General features: G+C 62.6%; 2 protein-coding genes across 3 annotated transcripts; one reads left to right on the top strand and one right to left on the bottom strand.

Moving 5' to 3' along the window:
* The first annotated feature begins 3,438 nt into the window (after positions 1 to 3,438).
* Positions 3,439 to 12,044, top strand: TNFAIP8L1 (TNF alpha induced protein 8 like 1). 2 transcript variants are annotated; one of them, XM_058821142.1, is made up of 2 exons: positions 3,439 to 3,931; positions 10,715 to 12,044. In XM_058821142.1, exon 2 carries the CDS (start codon positions 10,717 to 10,719, stop codon positions 11,275 to 11,277), a length of 561 nt encoding a protein of 186 aa, XP_058677125.1. In that variant the 5' UTR covers positions 3,439 to 3,931; positions 10,715 to 10,716; the 3' UTR covers positions 11,278 to 12,044. The 2 variants fall into 2 exon arrangements, with proteins under 2 accessions (XP_058677125.1, XP_058677127.1); XM_058821144.1 differs by lacking the exon at positions 3,439 to 3,931 and adding an exon at positions 8,213 to 8,410.
* Positions 12,045 to 13,162: 1,118 nt separating this feature from the next.
* Positions 13,163 to 16,782, bottom strand: MYDGF (myeloid derived growth factor). Its single transcript, XM_058821152.1, has 6 exons — positions 16,599 to 16,782; positions 15,722 to 15,772; positions 15,150 to 15,211; positions 14,772 to 14,853; positions 14,165 to 14,237; positions 13,163 to 13,879 (listed from the first exon to the last, which is right to left on the bottom strand). Exons 1-6 carry the CDS (start codon positions 16,776 to 16,778, stop codon positions 13,800 to 13,802), a joined length of 528 nt encoding a protein of 175 aa, XP_058677135.1. The 5' UTR covers positions 16,779 to 16,782; the 3' UTR covers positions 13,163 to 13,799.
* Between the last annotated feature and the right edge of the window lie 854 nt (positions 16,783 to 17,636).

The following is a 17,636-nucleotide window of genomic DNA, read 5'->3' as shown; positions in this document are numbered from 1 at the left end:
TCCCCAGGACAGGGATGGAGCTTCGTGTCCTCGCAGGGAGGGGAACCACAGAAACCTCATCCCCAGGGTGTGCTCTGCCCTGGAGCATCCTCCTCCATCCCTCCCCGGCAGCCTCTGGAGGAGCGGCACTGCCTGACAGCTTCGATCGAGCTTTAATTTTAATTAACTAATTAGGCTCGGCGCTCCCCGCTCTGTGAGCGAACACCGGAGAGAGGAGGGCCCGATCCAGCTGTGGCACCAGGCCAGATGTGCAGGGGGAGGGTGGGAGGGGCAGGGACTGCTCTGCTCGGGAATGTGGCGCTGGGGCCCTGAGGGAGGGCCAGCACAGCAGCTCGGGCACTCAGGAGCCTCAGCCTGTCCCCAGGGCTCGGGGACAGCCCCAGGGTGTCACCAGCTGCCTTTGGGTGCCGCCAGCACCCCTAAGCGACACCTCCATTGTCCCTTTCCTCCCATTCAACACCAGCTAACGATCCTGGAGCATCACTGCGATAACTGGTCAGGAGAGCGTGCTCTCCGGAGCCGGTGCCTGCCAGGATGGATTTTTTTTCTCCTTTTTTTTTTTTTATTTTTTAATTTTTTTATTTTTGTTTAACTGGGATGAATTTTTCCGCCTCGGCTGCCAGCGGGGTGGCTCGGGCCGGAGAAGGGGCCGAGGGAGCGCAGCCGGCGCCGGTGTCGCGGCAAGAAGGGGCCATTGTGGCCAGGCACAGCTGCGCGGCGCGGGCAGGGAGCAGCGGGAATGCAAAATGCTGCGAGGGAAGGGCCTGGGGACCCAGCGCCCCCCACGGGGGCTCCCCCACCCCGCACGTGCCCCGGTGACGATGGCGGCTTTGTGGGCAGGGACACCAACCCCTGTCCCAGGAGCTGCCGGGGTCTGGCGTGTGCCGTCATGGGCACAGGTGGGTGCTGGGGACACGCTGTCCCGTGTGCCATCATGGGCACAGGTGGGTGCTGGGGACACGCTGTCCCCGTGCTGTCCCCGGGTGCCATCATGGGCACAGGTGGGTGCTGGGGACACGCTGTCCCCGTGCTGTCCCCGGGTGCCATCAGGGGCACAGGTGGGTGTTGGGGACACGCTGTCCCCATCCTGTCCCCGGGTGCCATCAGGGGCACAGGTGGGTGTTGGGGACACGCTGTCCCCATCCTGTCCCCGGGTGCCATCAGGGGCACAGGTGGGTGCTGGGGACACGCTGTCCCGTGTGCCGTCATGGGCACAGGTGGGTGCTGGGGACACGCTGTCCCCGTGCTGTCCCCCTGCTCAGCCAAATGAGGTGTTGGAGCAGCAGCAGCCTGCTCTGGAGGCTGATGGGCCCTGAGGTGTCCTGGCACAGTGGCACCGGGGCTAAGGGCAGCACAGAGGGCGGCTCCGTGCCCTCCCCAGCGCCCTCGGTGGCCGAAGGGCAGCGGATCCCCCTTGGTTGGCTGAGATCTCCTGAATTATTCAGGCGCTGCCGCCCTGGGGATGCTCCCCCTGCCCACAGCGCAGCCCCCGGCCCGAGGGGAGCAGCCGGGACTGGAGCTCCGGGAGCTCTGGGGGTGTCCGGGGGAGGAGCAGCCGGGACTGGAGCTCCGGGGGCTCTGGGGCTGTCCGGGGGAGGAGCTCTCGGAGCTCTGGGGGTGTCTGAGGGAGGAGCTCTCGGAGCTCTGGGGGTGTCCGGGCCGGACAAGCCCCAGCACAGGGAGGAGGATGAGCCGCGCCGCCTCCCCGAGGACGGGCCATGCTCTCGGGCAGGAGAGCGGCGGCTGCAAAGCCCCATTTCATGTCCCTGAAAGGAGAGGAGGGACGGGGGCAGAGGCCGCTCGGAGCTGGCCCAGATCCTGCTGCCTCTCTTTTTTATTCCCGGTTTTCAGGCGGCGCCAGCTCCCGTCCCCGCTGTTCCGCAGCGGCTGCTCCATGCGCTCCGGGCAGGGACGTGGGTTTGTGGGGGCTCCCCCCGGTGTGACCCCGGCCAAGCGTCCCCCAGCCCCCGCCCCAGGGCTGCGGGGAGCTGCAGAGGCGTGGGGACATTGCTGAGACCCTTCCCGAGCGGGGAACCGTGGGATCTGCGTGTTGGGCACACCGGGGTGCGCTGGGGGTGCTCCCCACACACCCACCCCATCCCGCCACCCTCAAAACACCTTCAGCAACAGCCTGAGAGAGGTGGAAACCTGCGGGGTGTCCCAGAGATGGGAATGTGGGATGGGAGAGTGGTGGGGCGCAGGACAGGGCAGCAATGGGGACACGGGATGGGGCAGGAATGGGGACACGGGATGGGGCAGGAATGGGGACACGGGATGGGGCAGGAATGGGGACACAGGACAGGGCAGTGATGGGGACACGGGAATGGGGACAGCAGGACAGCGCTGGCAGTGCAGAACAGGGCAGTGATGGGGACACAGCACCAGGCTCCTGGTGGCCACCGGGACCCGAGGAGCCCGGAGGGTGATTGATGCCCGGCAGGCTGAGGCCACAACTGCTCGGAAGTGCGGCAGCAGCTGCTCCGGCTGTTCCGGCACGATCTGGCACCAGAGCAAATCCTCGGGGCGATTGGGAGTGGGGGCGATGCCCGGGGGGTGTCGGGCACTGCCGTGGAGCGGGGGGCAGCAGGGCCGGGGGGGCTGGCGAGGATCTGGGGTTCGCTTCCCAGCCGCTGCGTGAGACCGGGACTCAAGTCAAGGCTCCCGTTAATTCAGACTTTAATCCGGTCTAAATCCCACCTTTAATCTGTTTAATGCCACCTTTGGGAATTAGCATCCCGTGCCGCGGCTCGCCCCCACCGAGCCGGGAGGAGGAAGAGGAAGCTCCGACACTCCCGATGCTGGCACCTCCGAATCTCTGGGATCTCGGGGGGTCCCCGGCATCAACCGGGATGAGCTGACAGCCACGACCCCCGGGCCCAAACGCTGCTCTCGGTGGGCAGCACGGCAGCCCCCGCGTGTCCCATCCCCTCGTGGGGCCGCCGTGTGCCCATGGAGGAGGAGGGGGGGAAGCTTTGCCGGACCCCGCGGCGCTGCCCCCGCTCCTCCCGGTCCGGCAGCGCCCTCCTCAGCCCCGGTTCATCAGCGCCGCCGCTCCCGCCCGCAGTCCCGCGCCGCTCCCACGCGTGATGCTCTCACCCCGCGCGTCCCCGCCGCCCCCCGCGTGTCCCCGTCCCCCCCGCGTGTCCCCGTGTCCCCCCGGTGTCCCCGTCCCCCCCCCTGCAGCCGGGGCAGCCCCGAGCCCGCTCCGCGCGCGTTACCGGGACCGGCCCACGCGCGCGGGACCCACGGGGACGCGCCCGCCCCGGCCCCGCCCACGCACCGTCCGCGCGCTCCCATTGGCTGCTTCGTAGCAAGCCCCGCGTCGCCATTGGCTGGAGCCCCCCGCAGGACACGCCCCCTCGGTCCCGCCCCTCCCGGCCCCGCGCGGGACTTGGCGGCAACGGAGGGCGGGAGGCCCCGACCCGCCGGGAACCGGGAACCGGGAACCGGGAACCCGACACTGAGAGCCGGGAACCGGCACCGGGAACCGGACACTGGGAACTGGACACTGACAACTGGACACCGGGAACCGGCACCGGACACCGGACTCCGGGAACCAGCATCGGTAATCGGGAAACAGTCACCGGGAACCGGCAGCGGGAACCGGGTACCGGGCACCGGACACCGGACACTGCACACTGACAACCGGTGAACCGAGCGGGAATCGGGAACAGAACATCGGACGCTGGGACTGGCACTGAGCATCGAAGACCGAGCACCGGACATCGTCACCGGGCACCGGCATCGGGGACCGGGCACTGGTAGCGCCTGCGGGGCCCTCCGGGCAGGGAGAGGCGCCGGGGGAAGCGGGACCCTCGCCTGGCCCCGCCCCGTCCAGCCCCGTCCCGCCCCGTCCCGTCCCGTCCCGCCGGGGGCACCGGAGAAGCCCCGGTCCCGGTCCCGGCGCTGCTTTCCCCGAGGCAGGCTGCAGGTAAGGGCCGGTTCCCCCGGTACCTCCCGGTACCTCCCGCTTCCTCCCATCTTCCCCGGTCCGTGGGGGCGGGGGCGCTCGGTACCGGCCCGTTCCGTGCTTGCACCGGGGGCGAAGCCTCTCGTCCCCCACGGGAATCATCCGTGTGTGTGTCCCCCTGCCCGGTGTCGGGTGCCGGGGCAGAGCAGGTTCGGGAGCTGCGGGCGGGCAGAGCCCGGAGCTGCCCCGGCACCCCCCGGCTGTGCCGCGGCATTCCCCGGTGGATAAACACGGGCCGAGGGCGATTTCCCCCCGGATTCACGGGAAAGGCGATGGGGCTGGAAATGGCACCGGGCCCGGTGGGTGCTGGATAACGGGAGCGGGGAGGAGGCACCGGAGCCGCCCCCGCGGGGCTGTCACGGCCCCACGTGCCCGGGCAGGGCCGGTGCCCCCTGGCAGCGCTTGGCTTCGAGCATCGCCTGGCCCTGCGCTCCGGAGGATGAAATTCCTCCATTCCTGGAAAGAAAATCCCCTGGGAGCGGCCGGATCGGCCCGGGGGCAGAGCTGGGTGTAAACGGGGTGAAACTCCCGCCCCTGCCCGACCTTCCCCGGGCAGGGAAGGGTTTGGGCCGTTCCTTACTGACCCCAGGCCCAGCACTGGATCCCAATCGTCCCGTGGAGTTTTCCTCCCTCCCCGAGCGACTTTGTCCTCCCGATCCCGGGGCAGGAAGCATGTGATGTGCCCTGGCCCCCTCCGCAGCCGGACAGACGGACGGATGGTGGTTTGGCCTCAGTTTCCCCTCTCCCAGCCTCTGTTTGCTACTTCCCCATGAGTCTCCGTCTGCTCCGAGCGAAGGAGAAAGGAAGTTGCTGCCAGAGAGAGCAGCTTGATGGCAGCTGGAGAAAGAAAAGGAGGAAATGGAAGGCGAGACAGATGCTCCAAAATAAACCCCCCTTCCTTCTCCTTGTAAAATACCCCCCTTCCTCCTCCTCTTCCTCTGCCTTTTCTCCATAAAATCCCCATTTCTTCCTCCTCTTTCTCCTCCCCTCCATAAAACAACCCCCCTTCCTCCTCCTCCTCCTCTTCCTCCTCCTTCTCTCCTTAAAATAACCTCCATTCCTCCTCCTCCTCCTCCTCCTCCTCCTCTCCAATTTGGCAGCTGCCTCCCCCGCGGGGCACAACAATCCCAGGGGGAATTCCTTGGTGCCAAATCACCCCCCAGGATGCCCCCCCTGCCCTGTATTGGGGTGAGCACCCCTGAGCCCCCCTCCCCGTGGATCCAGGGCCCCATTCCCCACCCATGCCCGGGGCTGGCACCGCCGGAGCGCCCTCGGACGGGCGGCTCAGCTCCTGCACAGACACGTCGGAGCTGCCAGGGCAGATCAGCATTCCCAGGCAAAAGCAAAACCCATCTCCTTCCCATGGCTGCAGCTGCAGCCCCAGCGAGGAAGGAGATTTTGGGATGGAGTAGCTCAGCTCGATGCCAGGGGTAGAGGGGACGGTGATGGGGACACGCCAAGGGCTTGGCATCGGTGCTGGCACAGGGAGGAGCAGGGTGAGGGGGAAGCACTGGGTGCGGCGGTGCCAGCAGCATTCCTTGTCCTCCGGCATCACTCCCTGTGCCCCGCATCACTCCTTGTGCCCCTCAGCATTCCCTGTGCCCGCAGCATTCCCTGTGCCCCACAGCATTCCCGGTGCCTCTCAGCATTCCCTGTGCCCCACAGCATTCCCAGTGCCCCTCAGCACTCCCAGTGCCCGCAGCATTCCCTGTGCCCACAGCATTCCCTGTGCCCCACATCATTCCCGGTGCCCGCAGCATTCCCGGTGCCCGCATCATTCCCGGTGCCCCCAGCAGCATTCCCGGTGCCCCCCACATCATTCCCGGTGCCTCTCAGCATTCCCTGTGCCCACAGCATTCCCTGTGCCCACAGCATTCCCTGTGCCCACAGCATTCCTGATGCCCCACAGCATTCCCTGTGCCCACAGCATTCCCGGTGCCCACATCATTCCCTATGTCCACAGCATTCCCTGTGCCCACATCATTCCCTGTGCCCCTCAGCACTCCCAGTGCCCGCAGCATTCCCTGTGCCCACATCATTCCCGGTGCCCCCCACAGCATTCCCGGTGCCCCCATCATTCCCGGTGCCCCCCACAGCATTCCCGGTGCCCCCAGCATCATTCCCGGTGCCCGTTCCAGCCGCGGATTCACCCGGCCGTGCCAGGAGAGGAGCTTTTCCTGGGGCGAGGTGTTTACTCAGTGCCTTCCTCCCGGCCTCACCCCGCTGGGCACACACGCGCCCGGGCAGCGTCTCCGGCTGCTCTTTGCACCCATGGCAACCTGCGAGGGCCGGCACGCGCCCTCCCTGCTTCCTCCCGCTCCTCTTCCTCGCCTCTCCCGGCGCTGGTAACGGGGGCTGGGAGCTGCGGGGGGCACGGAGGGTGGGGGACAGGATGGAGGTGCTGCTGGGGCCGGGTGTGGGGTCACGGATGGTGGGGACAGGATAGAGACACTGTTGGGGTCACAGAGTGTGGGGAAAGGCTGGAGGCATTGCTGGGGCTGGGTGTGGGGTCAGGGATGCTGGGGACAGGATGGATGTGGGGTCACAGATCATAGGGACAGGCTGGAGACGCTGCTGGGGCTGGGTGTGGGCTCACAGATCATAGGGACAGGCTGGAGGCATTATTGGGGCTGGATGTGGGGTCAGGGATGCTGGGCACAGGCTGGATGTGGGCTCACAGATCATAGGGACAGGCTGGAGATGCTGCTGGGGCTGGGTGTGGGGTCACGGATGGTGGGGACAGGGTGGATGTGGGGTCACAGATCATAGGGACAGGCTGGAGGCATTATTGGGGCTGGATGTGGGCTCACAGACCATAGGGACAGGAGGGAGGGAGGCATTATTGGGGCTGGATGTGGGCTCACAGATCATAGGGACAGGCTGGAGATGCTGCTGGGGCTGGGTGTGGGGTCAGGGATGCTGGGGACAGGCTGGAGGCATTGTTGGGGCTGGGTGTGGGCTCACAGACCATAGGGACAGGAGGGAGGGAGGCATTGTTGGGGCTGGATGTGGGCTCACAGATCATAGGGACAGGCTGTAGGTGCTGCTGGGGCTCTCAGGTTACTGCCCCGTGCTCCGACCTGGCTCCTGTAATCCAGGAGGGTTTAATTAATTAATAGGGGTTGGAGCACGGGGAAAGCGATGCCGGGGGATGGAGAGCAGGGCAGCAGGATGCCATCCACCCACTTGGCATTTAGCCAGGATCTGGGGGGCTGGGAATGCTGGGGGGCAGAGCAGGGGTGTTTCCCGAAGCAGTGGGAGGGAAATCCAGGGAGATGGCCACAATTCAATGTTTATCCTGTTGGGAAACGATGTTTCCACGTTGGAGCAAACTTGTAGCAAGACAATCCAAGTTACTACGGCCGCAGTGGGAAGGTGGAGGAGGAAGAGGAGGAGGAAGAGGAGGCAGAGGTGCCTCTGCTCTGAGCTGGAGCTTTGTGGAGCCTCCCCCTCTGCGCTGCTCCATGAATTAATGAAGTGCCTTTCCTTTCCTGCATGAAATATTCACCTGCTGCCAAGGGAACTGGGGGGGCTCGGGGAGCCAAGGCCATGGAGGTGCTGGTGGGAGCCAGGTGGAAGGGACAGGCGGGGAGAGGGATCTTTGGAGCAGGTAGAAATGATAACTGGGATGATATCACTGCTGGGGTGTCACTTGGCAGCTCTGCTGTGGTGCCACCAGCGCCAGGCGACCACAGGGTGACAGGGTCTTGTCTTCCCCCCTCAGACAGGAGCTTTCTGATGAGGGTTGATGATGGGTGCTTGTGCCCTCAGCGGTGTGGAGAGGCTTTTTTGGGCAATCGGGTCACAGCTGGGTGTTGGGTGAGGTGCAAGCCCAGTGGGGTGAGCGCCAAACCGGAGATGAGCACGGCACGTGTCTGTCCCCAAGGGGACCACGTCTGTCCTGTGGCAGGGCCAACCTCTGTGTGCTCACCCCAACCCTCACACCACCGCCCAGGGCTGCAAGACTGCCCCAAAAACCCCCAAGATGGGTGGAAACCCTCCAAGAAAGGGCTGTACCTGTCCCCAAAGCCACGGTTGGGACCGCAGCCCTGCCGCACTCTTCCGGAGCAGGGAGGAACTGGGTGACAGCAGCGCTGGCTGCTCCACTTAGGAAGAAGAAGAAGAAGTTGTTGTTTTTTAGGGTGTTTTCATTAAAAAGAAGAAGGGGGTGGAGGGGAGCCCAAGCCCTGAGCTGGGCTGGAAGCTTCAGCGACAGGAAGGAAGTGAAATGGGTTATTTCAGGCTCCACTTGGCTGCTCGGGGCACGGCTCAGCTCCTCCGTGCTCTGATAGCAGCCCCCGGTGAACAATGGGGTCCCGGGGCCCTTCCCGGCAGGAACACGGCTCGTTCCGCTGAAATCTCCTGCTCCTGCTGAGTCAGCAGCTCCTGCTGGGCCGGGTGTGCTGTGAGGGCGCCTGGGGAACCGTCCCGGTGCAGGAGGTGAGCCTGCCTTGCCTTGGGGTTTGCAGGGAGCAGCCTATAAAACCATCCCTGGGCGCTGCAGAGGGAGCTGGTTGCATTTTTGGGGTCCCCATACTCTCCTGTTCCACTTTTGGGGTCCCTAGACCCCCCCCCCCCCCCCAATAATGCTTCGTGCCTCAGTTTCCCCCCAGAGCGATGCTCCTGCTCCGGAGCAGGGGAGGGCTGTGAGCAGCCAGGTGTTGTTTGCTGCAGGGAGCAGAGGCTTGATCCATTATTCCAGCTGGCATTTGGGAGCCGTGGGCAGCTCGCAGGACTCGGCACTTCCTATTTTTCATGTGCTCTGGAGGTGGAGTTTGCACTCGGTTTTGTGTCTGTGGTCAGCCAGGGCAGAGAGCTGGGGTGTGGGAATTCCTACGGGTGTGGGAATTCCTATTTGTCCAGGCAGCGTTCCCAGGGCACCCCACAAGGCTGGGGAGGGAAATTCCAGGCTGTCAACAGCGCAGCACAGCCCTGCTCCTTCCAGCACGGTGAATTGAGTCCCCTCACAGCCAGGGCACAGGAGCTGCCCATCCTGCCCATCCTGCATGCAGCCACTGCAATTCCATCAGCCCGACCCAGGAGCTGCTGTCACCAGGCTCTGCCTTGTCATTTTTGTCTTATTAAGTGCGAGAGCCTCAGCTTGAGGCTCAGGCTGACAGAAATCAATGTTCTCCCACCGTAGGAAATGCTCCCAAACCTCTCTGTTTTTCCTGAGGGCTGTAAATAACCCTGCAGGCGACATCTCTGTCACTGCTCCTGGAATTCTCATCCCCACAGAGCCTTGGCTGCCCTCGGGTTTGGGATATCTCAGGGAGCCAGGGCTCAGCTCCATCGTCCTGGCATCACTGGGGAAGCCTTGGATGATGGATCCAAGGAGGGATCCCTGAGGAGCTGGATCTGCTCCTGAGGGGCTGCTGGGTGCTCCTGAGGGGTGGGAGCAGCACTGGGGGTCCCCAGAGGGGTCTGGGATTTTCAGCTTGGCCAGGGGGTGATGACAGAGCTGCCTGTGGTAGGGACAGACTTGGTTCTGTGACAATCCCAGACTCGTGGAATGGTTTGGGTTGGAAAAAGACCAAAAGTTCATCTCATCCCACCCCTGCCATGGGCAGGGCACCTTCCCCTACCCCAGGGCTGCTCCAACCATGCCTTGGACACTTCGAGAGACAGCCACAGCTGCTCTGGGCACCCTGTGCCACGGCCTCAGCTCCATCTCAGGGAATGATTCCTGCTTAACATCAAATCTAAACCTGCTCCCTATCCATGAGCAATTTATCCCCATCCATCCTCACACCAGCAGCATCCTTCAGCTGAAATATCTCCTCTCCCCTCCCCGGGGATGTATTTATAGGCTGATCCCCTCCCCTCCTGCTCTGCCAGCCTGTCCCTGCCATGTGCAGGCTCCTGCAGAAGCAGCTCCCAGCTCTGCCCATCCATCCTGCTTGTTTTCCTGCTGTTTCTCCCCTCCCTGTGATTTGTAGCTCTGCGGTTTCCCAGGCCAAGATGCATCTCCAGGGTTGGTTTTAGTCGTTCTCAGCAGAGTTTAAAGCCGTGCTGTGCCCCGGGTGATGGATTTGGTCCCGCCGGGATGTGGGAGCGGGGCTGTAGGTGAGGCTCCTGTCTGGGTGAATTATTCACCTCTGGAGGAGGCTGGGGCAGCAGCACAGCAAGTCCCAGCTCGTGTGGGTGTTCCAGGGTGAGCGGTGCCAGGGAAGAGGGCTCCCAGACAGTGCTGGGTGCTGCAAACCGGCTGTGCCACCGCGGCCAGAGCAGGGTGGAAGTGGCACTTGGCAAAGGGGGTGACTCAGCTGCCACCTGGGCTGTCCCCAGCTCACCCTGCAGGAAATGAGTCAGGTTTGAAGGAAGGAAAAATGCTCAAACGATGGGGCAAGAGTCCTTCCTGCAGCAGGAGGAGGAGGGAGGCATTGGTCACAGGAGGGACAGGACGGATGGTCGCAGGCTCTGCTCAGGTAGGGACACCTGGCTCGCTGCAGCCTCTCCACAGACTTTTGGAAAAGGGAGGTGGGAACAGCCTGGAACTGATCCCACCAACCAAACCTGGGGGGTGAGCTCAGCTCTCACCTGCCCTGGCACCCAGGAGCTCCCTCAGTGTTGCCATTGGCTGGAGATGTTCTTTCTCCTGCCAGAAATCTGTGTGGGGAGGTCAGGAATCAAGGACATGGACTGGGACATCCCCTGTCATGGACTGGGACGCTCCACCAGCCCAGGTGAGATGGGGATGGGTGCAGAGCAGGTTCTCACCCGTGTGTGCCTCTTCCCCCGCAGAGATGGACACCTTCAGCACCAAGAACTTGGCCCTGCAGGCCCAGAAGAAGCTCCTGAGCAAAATGGCCACCAAGACCATCGCCAACGCCTTCATCGACGACACCAGCAGCGAGATCCTGGACGAGCTGTACCGGGCCACCAAGGAGTACACCCACAACCGCAAGGAGGCCCAGAAGATCATCAAGAACCTCATCAAGATCGTGATGAAGCTGGGCGTCCTCTACCGCAACGGGCAGTTCAGCCCCGAGGAGCTGCTGCTCATGGAGCGCTTCCGCAAGAAGGTTCACACCTTGGCCATGACGGCCGTCAGCTTCCACCAGATAGACTTCACCTTCGACCGCAGGGTCATGTCGGGCGTGCTGACCGAGTGCCGGGACCTGCTGCACCAGGCGGTCAACGGGCACCTGACGGCCAAGTCGCACTCGCGCATCAACCACGTCTTCAACCACTTTGCGGACTACGAGTTCCTGTCGGCACTCTACGGCCCGGCCGAGCCCTACCGCACCCACCTCAAGAGGATCTGCGAGGGCGTCAACAAGATGCTGGAGGAGGAGAGCATCTGAGCCGGACTCTGCCTCGCGGCGTCTGCTTTGGCCTGCGCCGGGCTCGCCGTGCCCTCCTCCTCCTCCTCCTCCTCCTCCTCCTCTGCAGTGCTCTCGTGTTCTCCTCGTTTCTCCAAGAGACTGAACCTCCTGACTTTGTGTGCCCAGGGTCTGCAAACCCCTCCCTGCGCTGGGCTGAGCCCTCTCCAGGCCGTCCTGGGATTTTGGGCCCCTGCTGTACAGTTGGATTTCCTTTGCCCACCAAGTGCCTTTAGCTCAGAGTCCAAGGGTTTGGACTCTTTGCCTTGAACTCTGTTCCCTCTGAGGGGGACCTTAACCAAAGACTCGCGGTGTGAAGCACCTCTGAGGTGTCTCCGAGCAGGTGGGAGGTGTTGGGGGGATCAGTTCTGAGACCCCGTAACTGCAGGGCTGTGGAACGCCGTGGTTTTCTTCCAGCAGCTCCACAACGTGGTGGGAGCAAATCATGGTCCAGACTTGTGCTGGCTGCCTCAGGCGGGAAGGGGCTTCTGCCTGGGCTTGGGTGTCCTCAAAGACAAGTCCCTGGGGCCAGGAGGAGCCAGGAGGATCCCTCCTCACCTGGGGGAGGGCTGGGAGGAGCTGCTCCATCCCTGGATCCCTGGAACCGCCCAATTGCCCACCATCCTGCAGTGGTGGTGCCACCTGGCAGCTCCAACGCTGCCCTCGGTGGTCAATCCAAAGCCCCCCTGGACTTCCATCCCTTTTCCACACCCGTGACCGAGTGATGTTCGTTTTTAGCAAACTCTGTAGCCCTGATGAGTTATTGAAATAAACTCGCTGTGTGGCCTGGGAGCTCTGTGAGGCTGTTCTAGCACGGGTGACGGTGACAGGATGAGCCCTGGGCACAGCTGGCTTTGCCCCCAGCTGCTGGTGGCTCTCTGTGACCTGGACTTTGTGCTCTCTGTCCCCTGGCACTGCTGCTGGTTGTGCTGTCCCTGGATTTGCATGGACAAAGGGAAATGGCTTCCCCTGCCAGAGGGCAGGGCTGGGTGGGATATCGGGGAGGAGTTCCTGCCTGTGAGGTGGGTGAGGCCCTGGCAGAGGGTGCCCCATGCCTGGCAGCGCCCAAGGCCAGGCTGGACAGGGCTTGGAGCAATCTGGGACAGTGGAAGGTGTCCCTGCCCATGGAGGCTTTAAGGTCTCTCCAAACCCCAACCATCCCATGATTTGGTAAGATCCCGCCCCCAGCAGAACCCACGGGGGCTCCTCTGCACCCCACATCCCCTCAGGGCCCGGGAGCAGAGCCCTGGCAGCAGGGGTGGCTCTGCAGGCCCAGAGCAGAGGGGATGCTCAGGGCACTCCCAGCACAGCTCTGAGCACTGGAAATTGCCCTTTTAGCACCCGAGACACCACAAAACCTCCACTGGCCTTACCTCTGTGACCTTCTGGTGCCTCCTGTTCCCTGGATGTCTGAGGCACGGGCTCCTGCTCCCTTCCCACCCCTGGCACTGATAACTCTCAGCCTTAGAAGATGAAAGAAAAGACACAAAGGCCCTGTCTCTGTCATTTCACAGGCCTGGCTGCAGCTGTCACCGATAATTGTGTGACACAGCTTGGGTGGAGGCAAAGCCCATTCACAAGGGGGTGTGGAGAACAGCAGGAGCCCTCAGGAGGGCAGGAACCAGAGCTGGGAATCCCAGGCAGGTGTGCTGGGATGGGGCTGAGGAATGCCCAGCCAGAAATGCTTTGCTGTTCCCAAGGTGTGTGCCTGTGTCAGCTGGAAAATCCCCCTAAACGCTGTGGAGCCCCCAAATCCCTGTGAGACACCTCAGCTCCTCCTGGCCAAGCAGCAACAAAGGTCCCCACAGCTGGAGAGGGGAGGAGGGACAGAACAGAGCAGCTTCAGGCCAGAGCACGATGCTTTATTTCTTTATTTGCGCTGTATTTACACAGGAAAGGAATTGCACATTCCCTGTTATTACTCTGGATAAGAAAAAAATCATTTTCCTGTAGGTATAAAAGAGTCCCGTGGTTGTGCTGACACGTGGAAGTGATGCCTGGATTGATTCCTGATTGTGTCAGAATGAGCTGCTCTGCCTTCCCCCAGCCCAGCCCCACACTCACCACGGAGTCGGAGCTTTGCCCAATCCCCTCCCTCCCCCTGAATTAATGATTTCCTCCTGTCACGCTGGTGGAGAGAGCAATCCCACCTCCCCTCCAGGGACCACAGAGTCAAAACCTCCCTTTAGCAAGCCCTGCTTAAGTCCAGCCCCTTATCTCCCTGCACTGCTCTTGCCAGGCAGGCAGATAAGGAGCCCCTCTGCAGAGCCAGGCAGGAAGGGGCACAGCAGGATCAGGAGCCTCCTGGGCTGTTACTCTGACACAAGGCAGAACAAATCTGTCCCCAGCCCTCCAAGCCCCCACTCGTGTCGGTCCCCAGCACTTTGCAGTGTGGAAAACATAAAAGGTTTGGCCAACCAAAAGAAAACCCTGCAGGAAATGCAGGAAATGCCTTCCCTGCCGTGCTGGTGTGGCCGTGGGCCCTGTCCAGGGCTGGCCTGGGCTCACAGCTCGTCACGGGGGGATTTTGCCACAATCATCAGCTTGGACAGCTCGAAACGGAACTTGCCTTCCCTGTGGGACACTGCAGAGAGAGACAGAGAGAGAAACCAGGGTCAGCAGATGGAAAAGCAGCAACAAAACAGCTCCATTGAGCCCTTCTCAGGGTGCTGAGCACTGCTGTTGTGCACATGCCAGGCTGGGTGAAACCCCTGCTTACCCAGGGATTTAACCCACAACATCCAGCTGCCAGGGCTGGACCCAGAGCACTGCACCCAGCTCCATGGCACTGCCAGCAGGATCTGAGATAAAGTGGTGCCCGGCGTGTCCCCCAGCCCAGCCCTTCCCTCACAGCCCCTCAGGCACACACCTGTGGTTTCAGTGACCCCAAACTCCTCCTGCTTTAGGGGGATGTCGTTGAGGGCACCCGCAGCAGCCTGAGACTGAAACAGGAAGGAAGGAAGGGTGAGAGGCTGAGGCAATCCAGCAGGTCACACAATTCAAACCAACTGAAAATGAAGGGGTTTGAGATTTACGTGCAGGGAAAGAATTAAGAGCACAAAGGAAGTCTGAAGGAAAGTCTCTGTCTGCTTTTCTATGTCCTATTAAACCACGGGCTCGTGTCCTTGGGGTGAGTGAAAGCCTCACCCCTGGAAACTGGGAAATGGAAGAATGAGCCAGACAAAAACACCAGCAGAGGTTTCATTTGCTTTGTCACATGCAATTTGTTGAGGCAATCCAAGACTCCCTTTGTGCCCTTTGGAGCCCCCTCCCAGGCAATGCTGTGGCCGAGGGCAGGCACACAATGCAGCAGGCTGCCCACCTGCAGCCCCTCTCTGCCCGCCACCAGCCTCTAATGAGGGACGTGATGGAGCACATTTCATGGCACAGATGTCTAATAAATGTTTTCCATGTCTAATTCATGTTTTATAGCAGCCTCCCACACTCCTGCTTCCCCGGGATCAGCTGGGACTTACATAAGCCATGGCATGCTCTATCTTGGCTCCTTTCACTTCAGCTTTAAACTGGGTAAAGAACAGATAAGACTTCCCTTGGGGCCTGGAAGAAGAAAGCAGAGCCTTTGTCATGGGCACAGAGGTGCAGAGGAGGAGGAGCAGAGGAGAGGAGGATTCCTGGCTCCCTCCCTGCCCCCACAGCCACCTCTGGATCTTTTATTGTGCCACAATCTCTCTCTGTGCCACCGAGCAGGGCAGAGTGGAACAGAGAATTTACAAACCAACAGCTGCACCAAACGCCCCCGGAGCATCCCTGGCAGAGGGAAACCCTCCCTGACCAGGTGTGAATCCCTGCAGGGCCCCCGTCCCTGCCCCGCCGTGCTCAGGACCAGGACACACCTCCAGATGGAGCACGAGAAGAGCGCGCTGTCCTCGCTCACTCCGACCGTCATCTGCCACTGCTGCAGGGGGACAGAGCCGGCTCAGCGTGGGGAGAGCCCTGCGGGGCCCAGCTCCAGAATCACCCAAACCCTGCCCTCCAGCTGCACAGCATCACCCAAACCCTGCCCTCCGGGGGCAGCAGCAGCTCCAGAATCACCCAACGCTCCCCTCCAGCTGCACAGCAGCTCCAGAATCACCCAAACCCTGCCCTCCGGGGGCAGCAGCAGCTCCAGAATCACCCAACCCTGCCCTCCAGCTGCACAGCAGCTCCAGAATCACCCAAACCCTGCCCTCCACCTGCACAGCAGCTCCAGAATCACCCAAACCCTGCCCTCCAGCTGCACAGCAGCTCCAGAATCACCCAACCCTCCCCTCCAGCTCCAGAATTACCCCCCACCACCCCAGCCCTCCCTGCTGGCCCCTCCTGCTCCCTGCAGTTAGGTCTGGGCTCTCACACAAACAGTTCCCAGCCTCTTTTCCTTTCAGGGTGAGCAAAAGGAGCTGGTTGCAGCAGGAGGTGCCCAGCTCACCTCGTTGGTGCCGCCCTGGGCCGAGTAGGTGAAGGAGCAGCTGTAATCCCCCTGCAGAGAGAGGAACAGCAGCAGCCTCGTTCAGCACCAGCTTTTCAGGAATTGCTGAGCTTGGAGAAGCCCCCCCGGACCACCAAGTCCGGCAGTGCCCAGCACTGCCAAGGCCACGCTGAGCCTGTCCCCAAGTGCCACACGGCCTTAAATCCCTCCAGGGATGGGGACTCTGCCAGTGCCACTGTGCCAGTGCCCACCTCCCTTTCCGTGAGGAATGTTTCCCAACATCCAGCCTCAACCTCCCCTGGCACCACCATTTCCTCCTGCCTGGTGTGCTGGGGTGAGGAATCGTGTTCTGGGGTACCCAGGGACCCCCAGCCCCTTCTGCACTGGGGCCCTTCCCTTGCTGAGCCCCCTCCCATGAGGACCTGAGACCCCCTTCCCCTCTCCCTGCCCTTGGGATATTCCCTGCCCCCCCCTTCTCTTGGAGGGTCTCCCTTTCCCTTGCAGACCCCTTTGGGGACCCCCTTTCCCTTGCAGACCCCCAGGGTCCCTCTGCCTTTGCAGTCACATTTGGGGACCCCCTTTCCCTTGCAGACCCCTTTGGGGACCCCCTTTCCCTTGCAGACCCCCAGGGTCCCTCTGCCTTTGTAGGCACATTTGGGGACCCCTTTCCCCTGCAGACCCCTGGGGTCCCCCTGCCTTTGCCGCCCCCTTTGGGGACCCCTCTCTCCCTGGGGACCCCCCCCCCCACCCGCTCGCCCCGCCCTCCCTCGCTCCCAGCCAATCCCCACAGCAGGCGATACGAGTGACATGCCGCGCAGCCAATCAGCGAGGGGCGCGTACCCTCTCCGCTCCCGCTCCCTCCCTCCGGGCCGCTCACCAGGCTCCGGGAGAAGGAGTGAACCTCCCCGCCGGGCCGCACGTCGAACTCGGCCGTGCTCGAGGCCGCTCCCGGGGCCGTGCCCGGTCCCGCGGCCGCCCGGGCCGCCAGGCACAGCAGGGCCGCGAGCACCAGCGCGGCCCACGCGCGGCCGCCGCTCCTCCAGCCGGGCGCCGCCATCTTGGAGAGGAAACGCGAGTACGGCGGCCGGCAGGGGTCAGCGCGGCGGCGGCGGCACGGCGGCCATGTTGGGTGTGGGCGGGAGCGCGGATGGACAGGGGGACATGGGGACAGAGGACAACAGCACAGAGGGACACGGGCACGGTGGTCAGGGGCAAAGGGACCAGACATTCCTTGGCATAGAGACTCTTCCACCCTTGCCAGGCCTCCTCCAGGGCAGGGTCTTGGTCTGTGGCACAGCCCAGCAGGGCCAGCATCAACCCCAGGGCCATGGCACGGGGCTGGGGATGGGGAGAGGGGGTCAGGGACCCTGGGCTGAGCCTCCAGAGCAGGAAAATCCTAGATTAGAGCAGAGGGGAGGCACAGAAATCTGTGCCAGCTCCGAGAGGGGCTGAGGGGGACCAGGGACAGGAGGTCTCTCTGCAGAGGCCGTGCCTGGAGCATTCCCTGTGTCCCAGCACGGAGCTGGGATGCCTGTGATTTCACCAAAATCCCTCCCAGGGCATTCTCCAAGATCAATTTACACCCTTTGGTTTGGGCAGCACAGACACACCCGGAGCCCAGCCCTGTCCTTGGACACCCCACTCGTCCTTTGGGGGACTCTGGGATGCCTGAGCTGACCCAGTTGTTCTGCACGGCCCAGGACAGAGATCAAGTGCCTGAGACCCCCAAGCACCCACCAGAGTTTCCACTGACGTGGCTTTCCCAGAGCCAGAGCTGTGGTAGCACCTTTATCACACCCACTTTGGGAATGGAGATGCCAGGAAGTTTTCCATTCAAGCATCTTTCAGGGCAAGGAGGGACTTTTCTGAGCTAATTCTGTAGCTTGAGGAGTGGTTTTGTTTTAAAAATAAGCCC

Source organism: Ammospiza caudacuta, chromosome 28 (genome assembly GCF_027887145.1).
Source record: "Ammospiza caudacuta isolate bAmmCau1 chromosome 28, bAmmCau1.pri, whole genome shotgun sequence".
Classification (NCBI taxonomy): Eukaryota; Metazoa; Chordata; class Aves; order Passeriformes; family Passerellidae; genus Ammospiza; species Ammospiza caudacuta.
This window is presented reverse-complemented; position numbering and strand designations above follow the sequence as displayed.

Excerpts from the sequence above, each read along its gene's own strand:
- TNFAIP8L1 (XM_058821142.1), top strand. The coding sequence starts at position 10,717 with ATGGACACCTTCAGCACCAAGAACTTGGCCCTGCAGGCCCAGAAGAAG.
- MYDGF (XM_058821152.1), bottom strand. The coding sequence starts at position 16,778 with ATGGCGGCGCCCGGCTGGAGGAGCGGCGGCCGCGCGTGGGCCGCGCTG. Across the intron at positions 15,773-16,598 it reads ACTCCTTCTCCCGGAGCCTG|GGGGATTACAGCTGCTCCTT; the intron begins GTGAGCGGCCCG and ends CTCTCTCTGCAG. Across the intron at positions 14,854-15,149 it reads TTCTCGTGCTCCATCTGGAG|GCCCCAAGGGAAGTCTTATC; the intron begins GTGTGTCCTGGT and ends TTCTTCTTCCAG.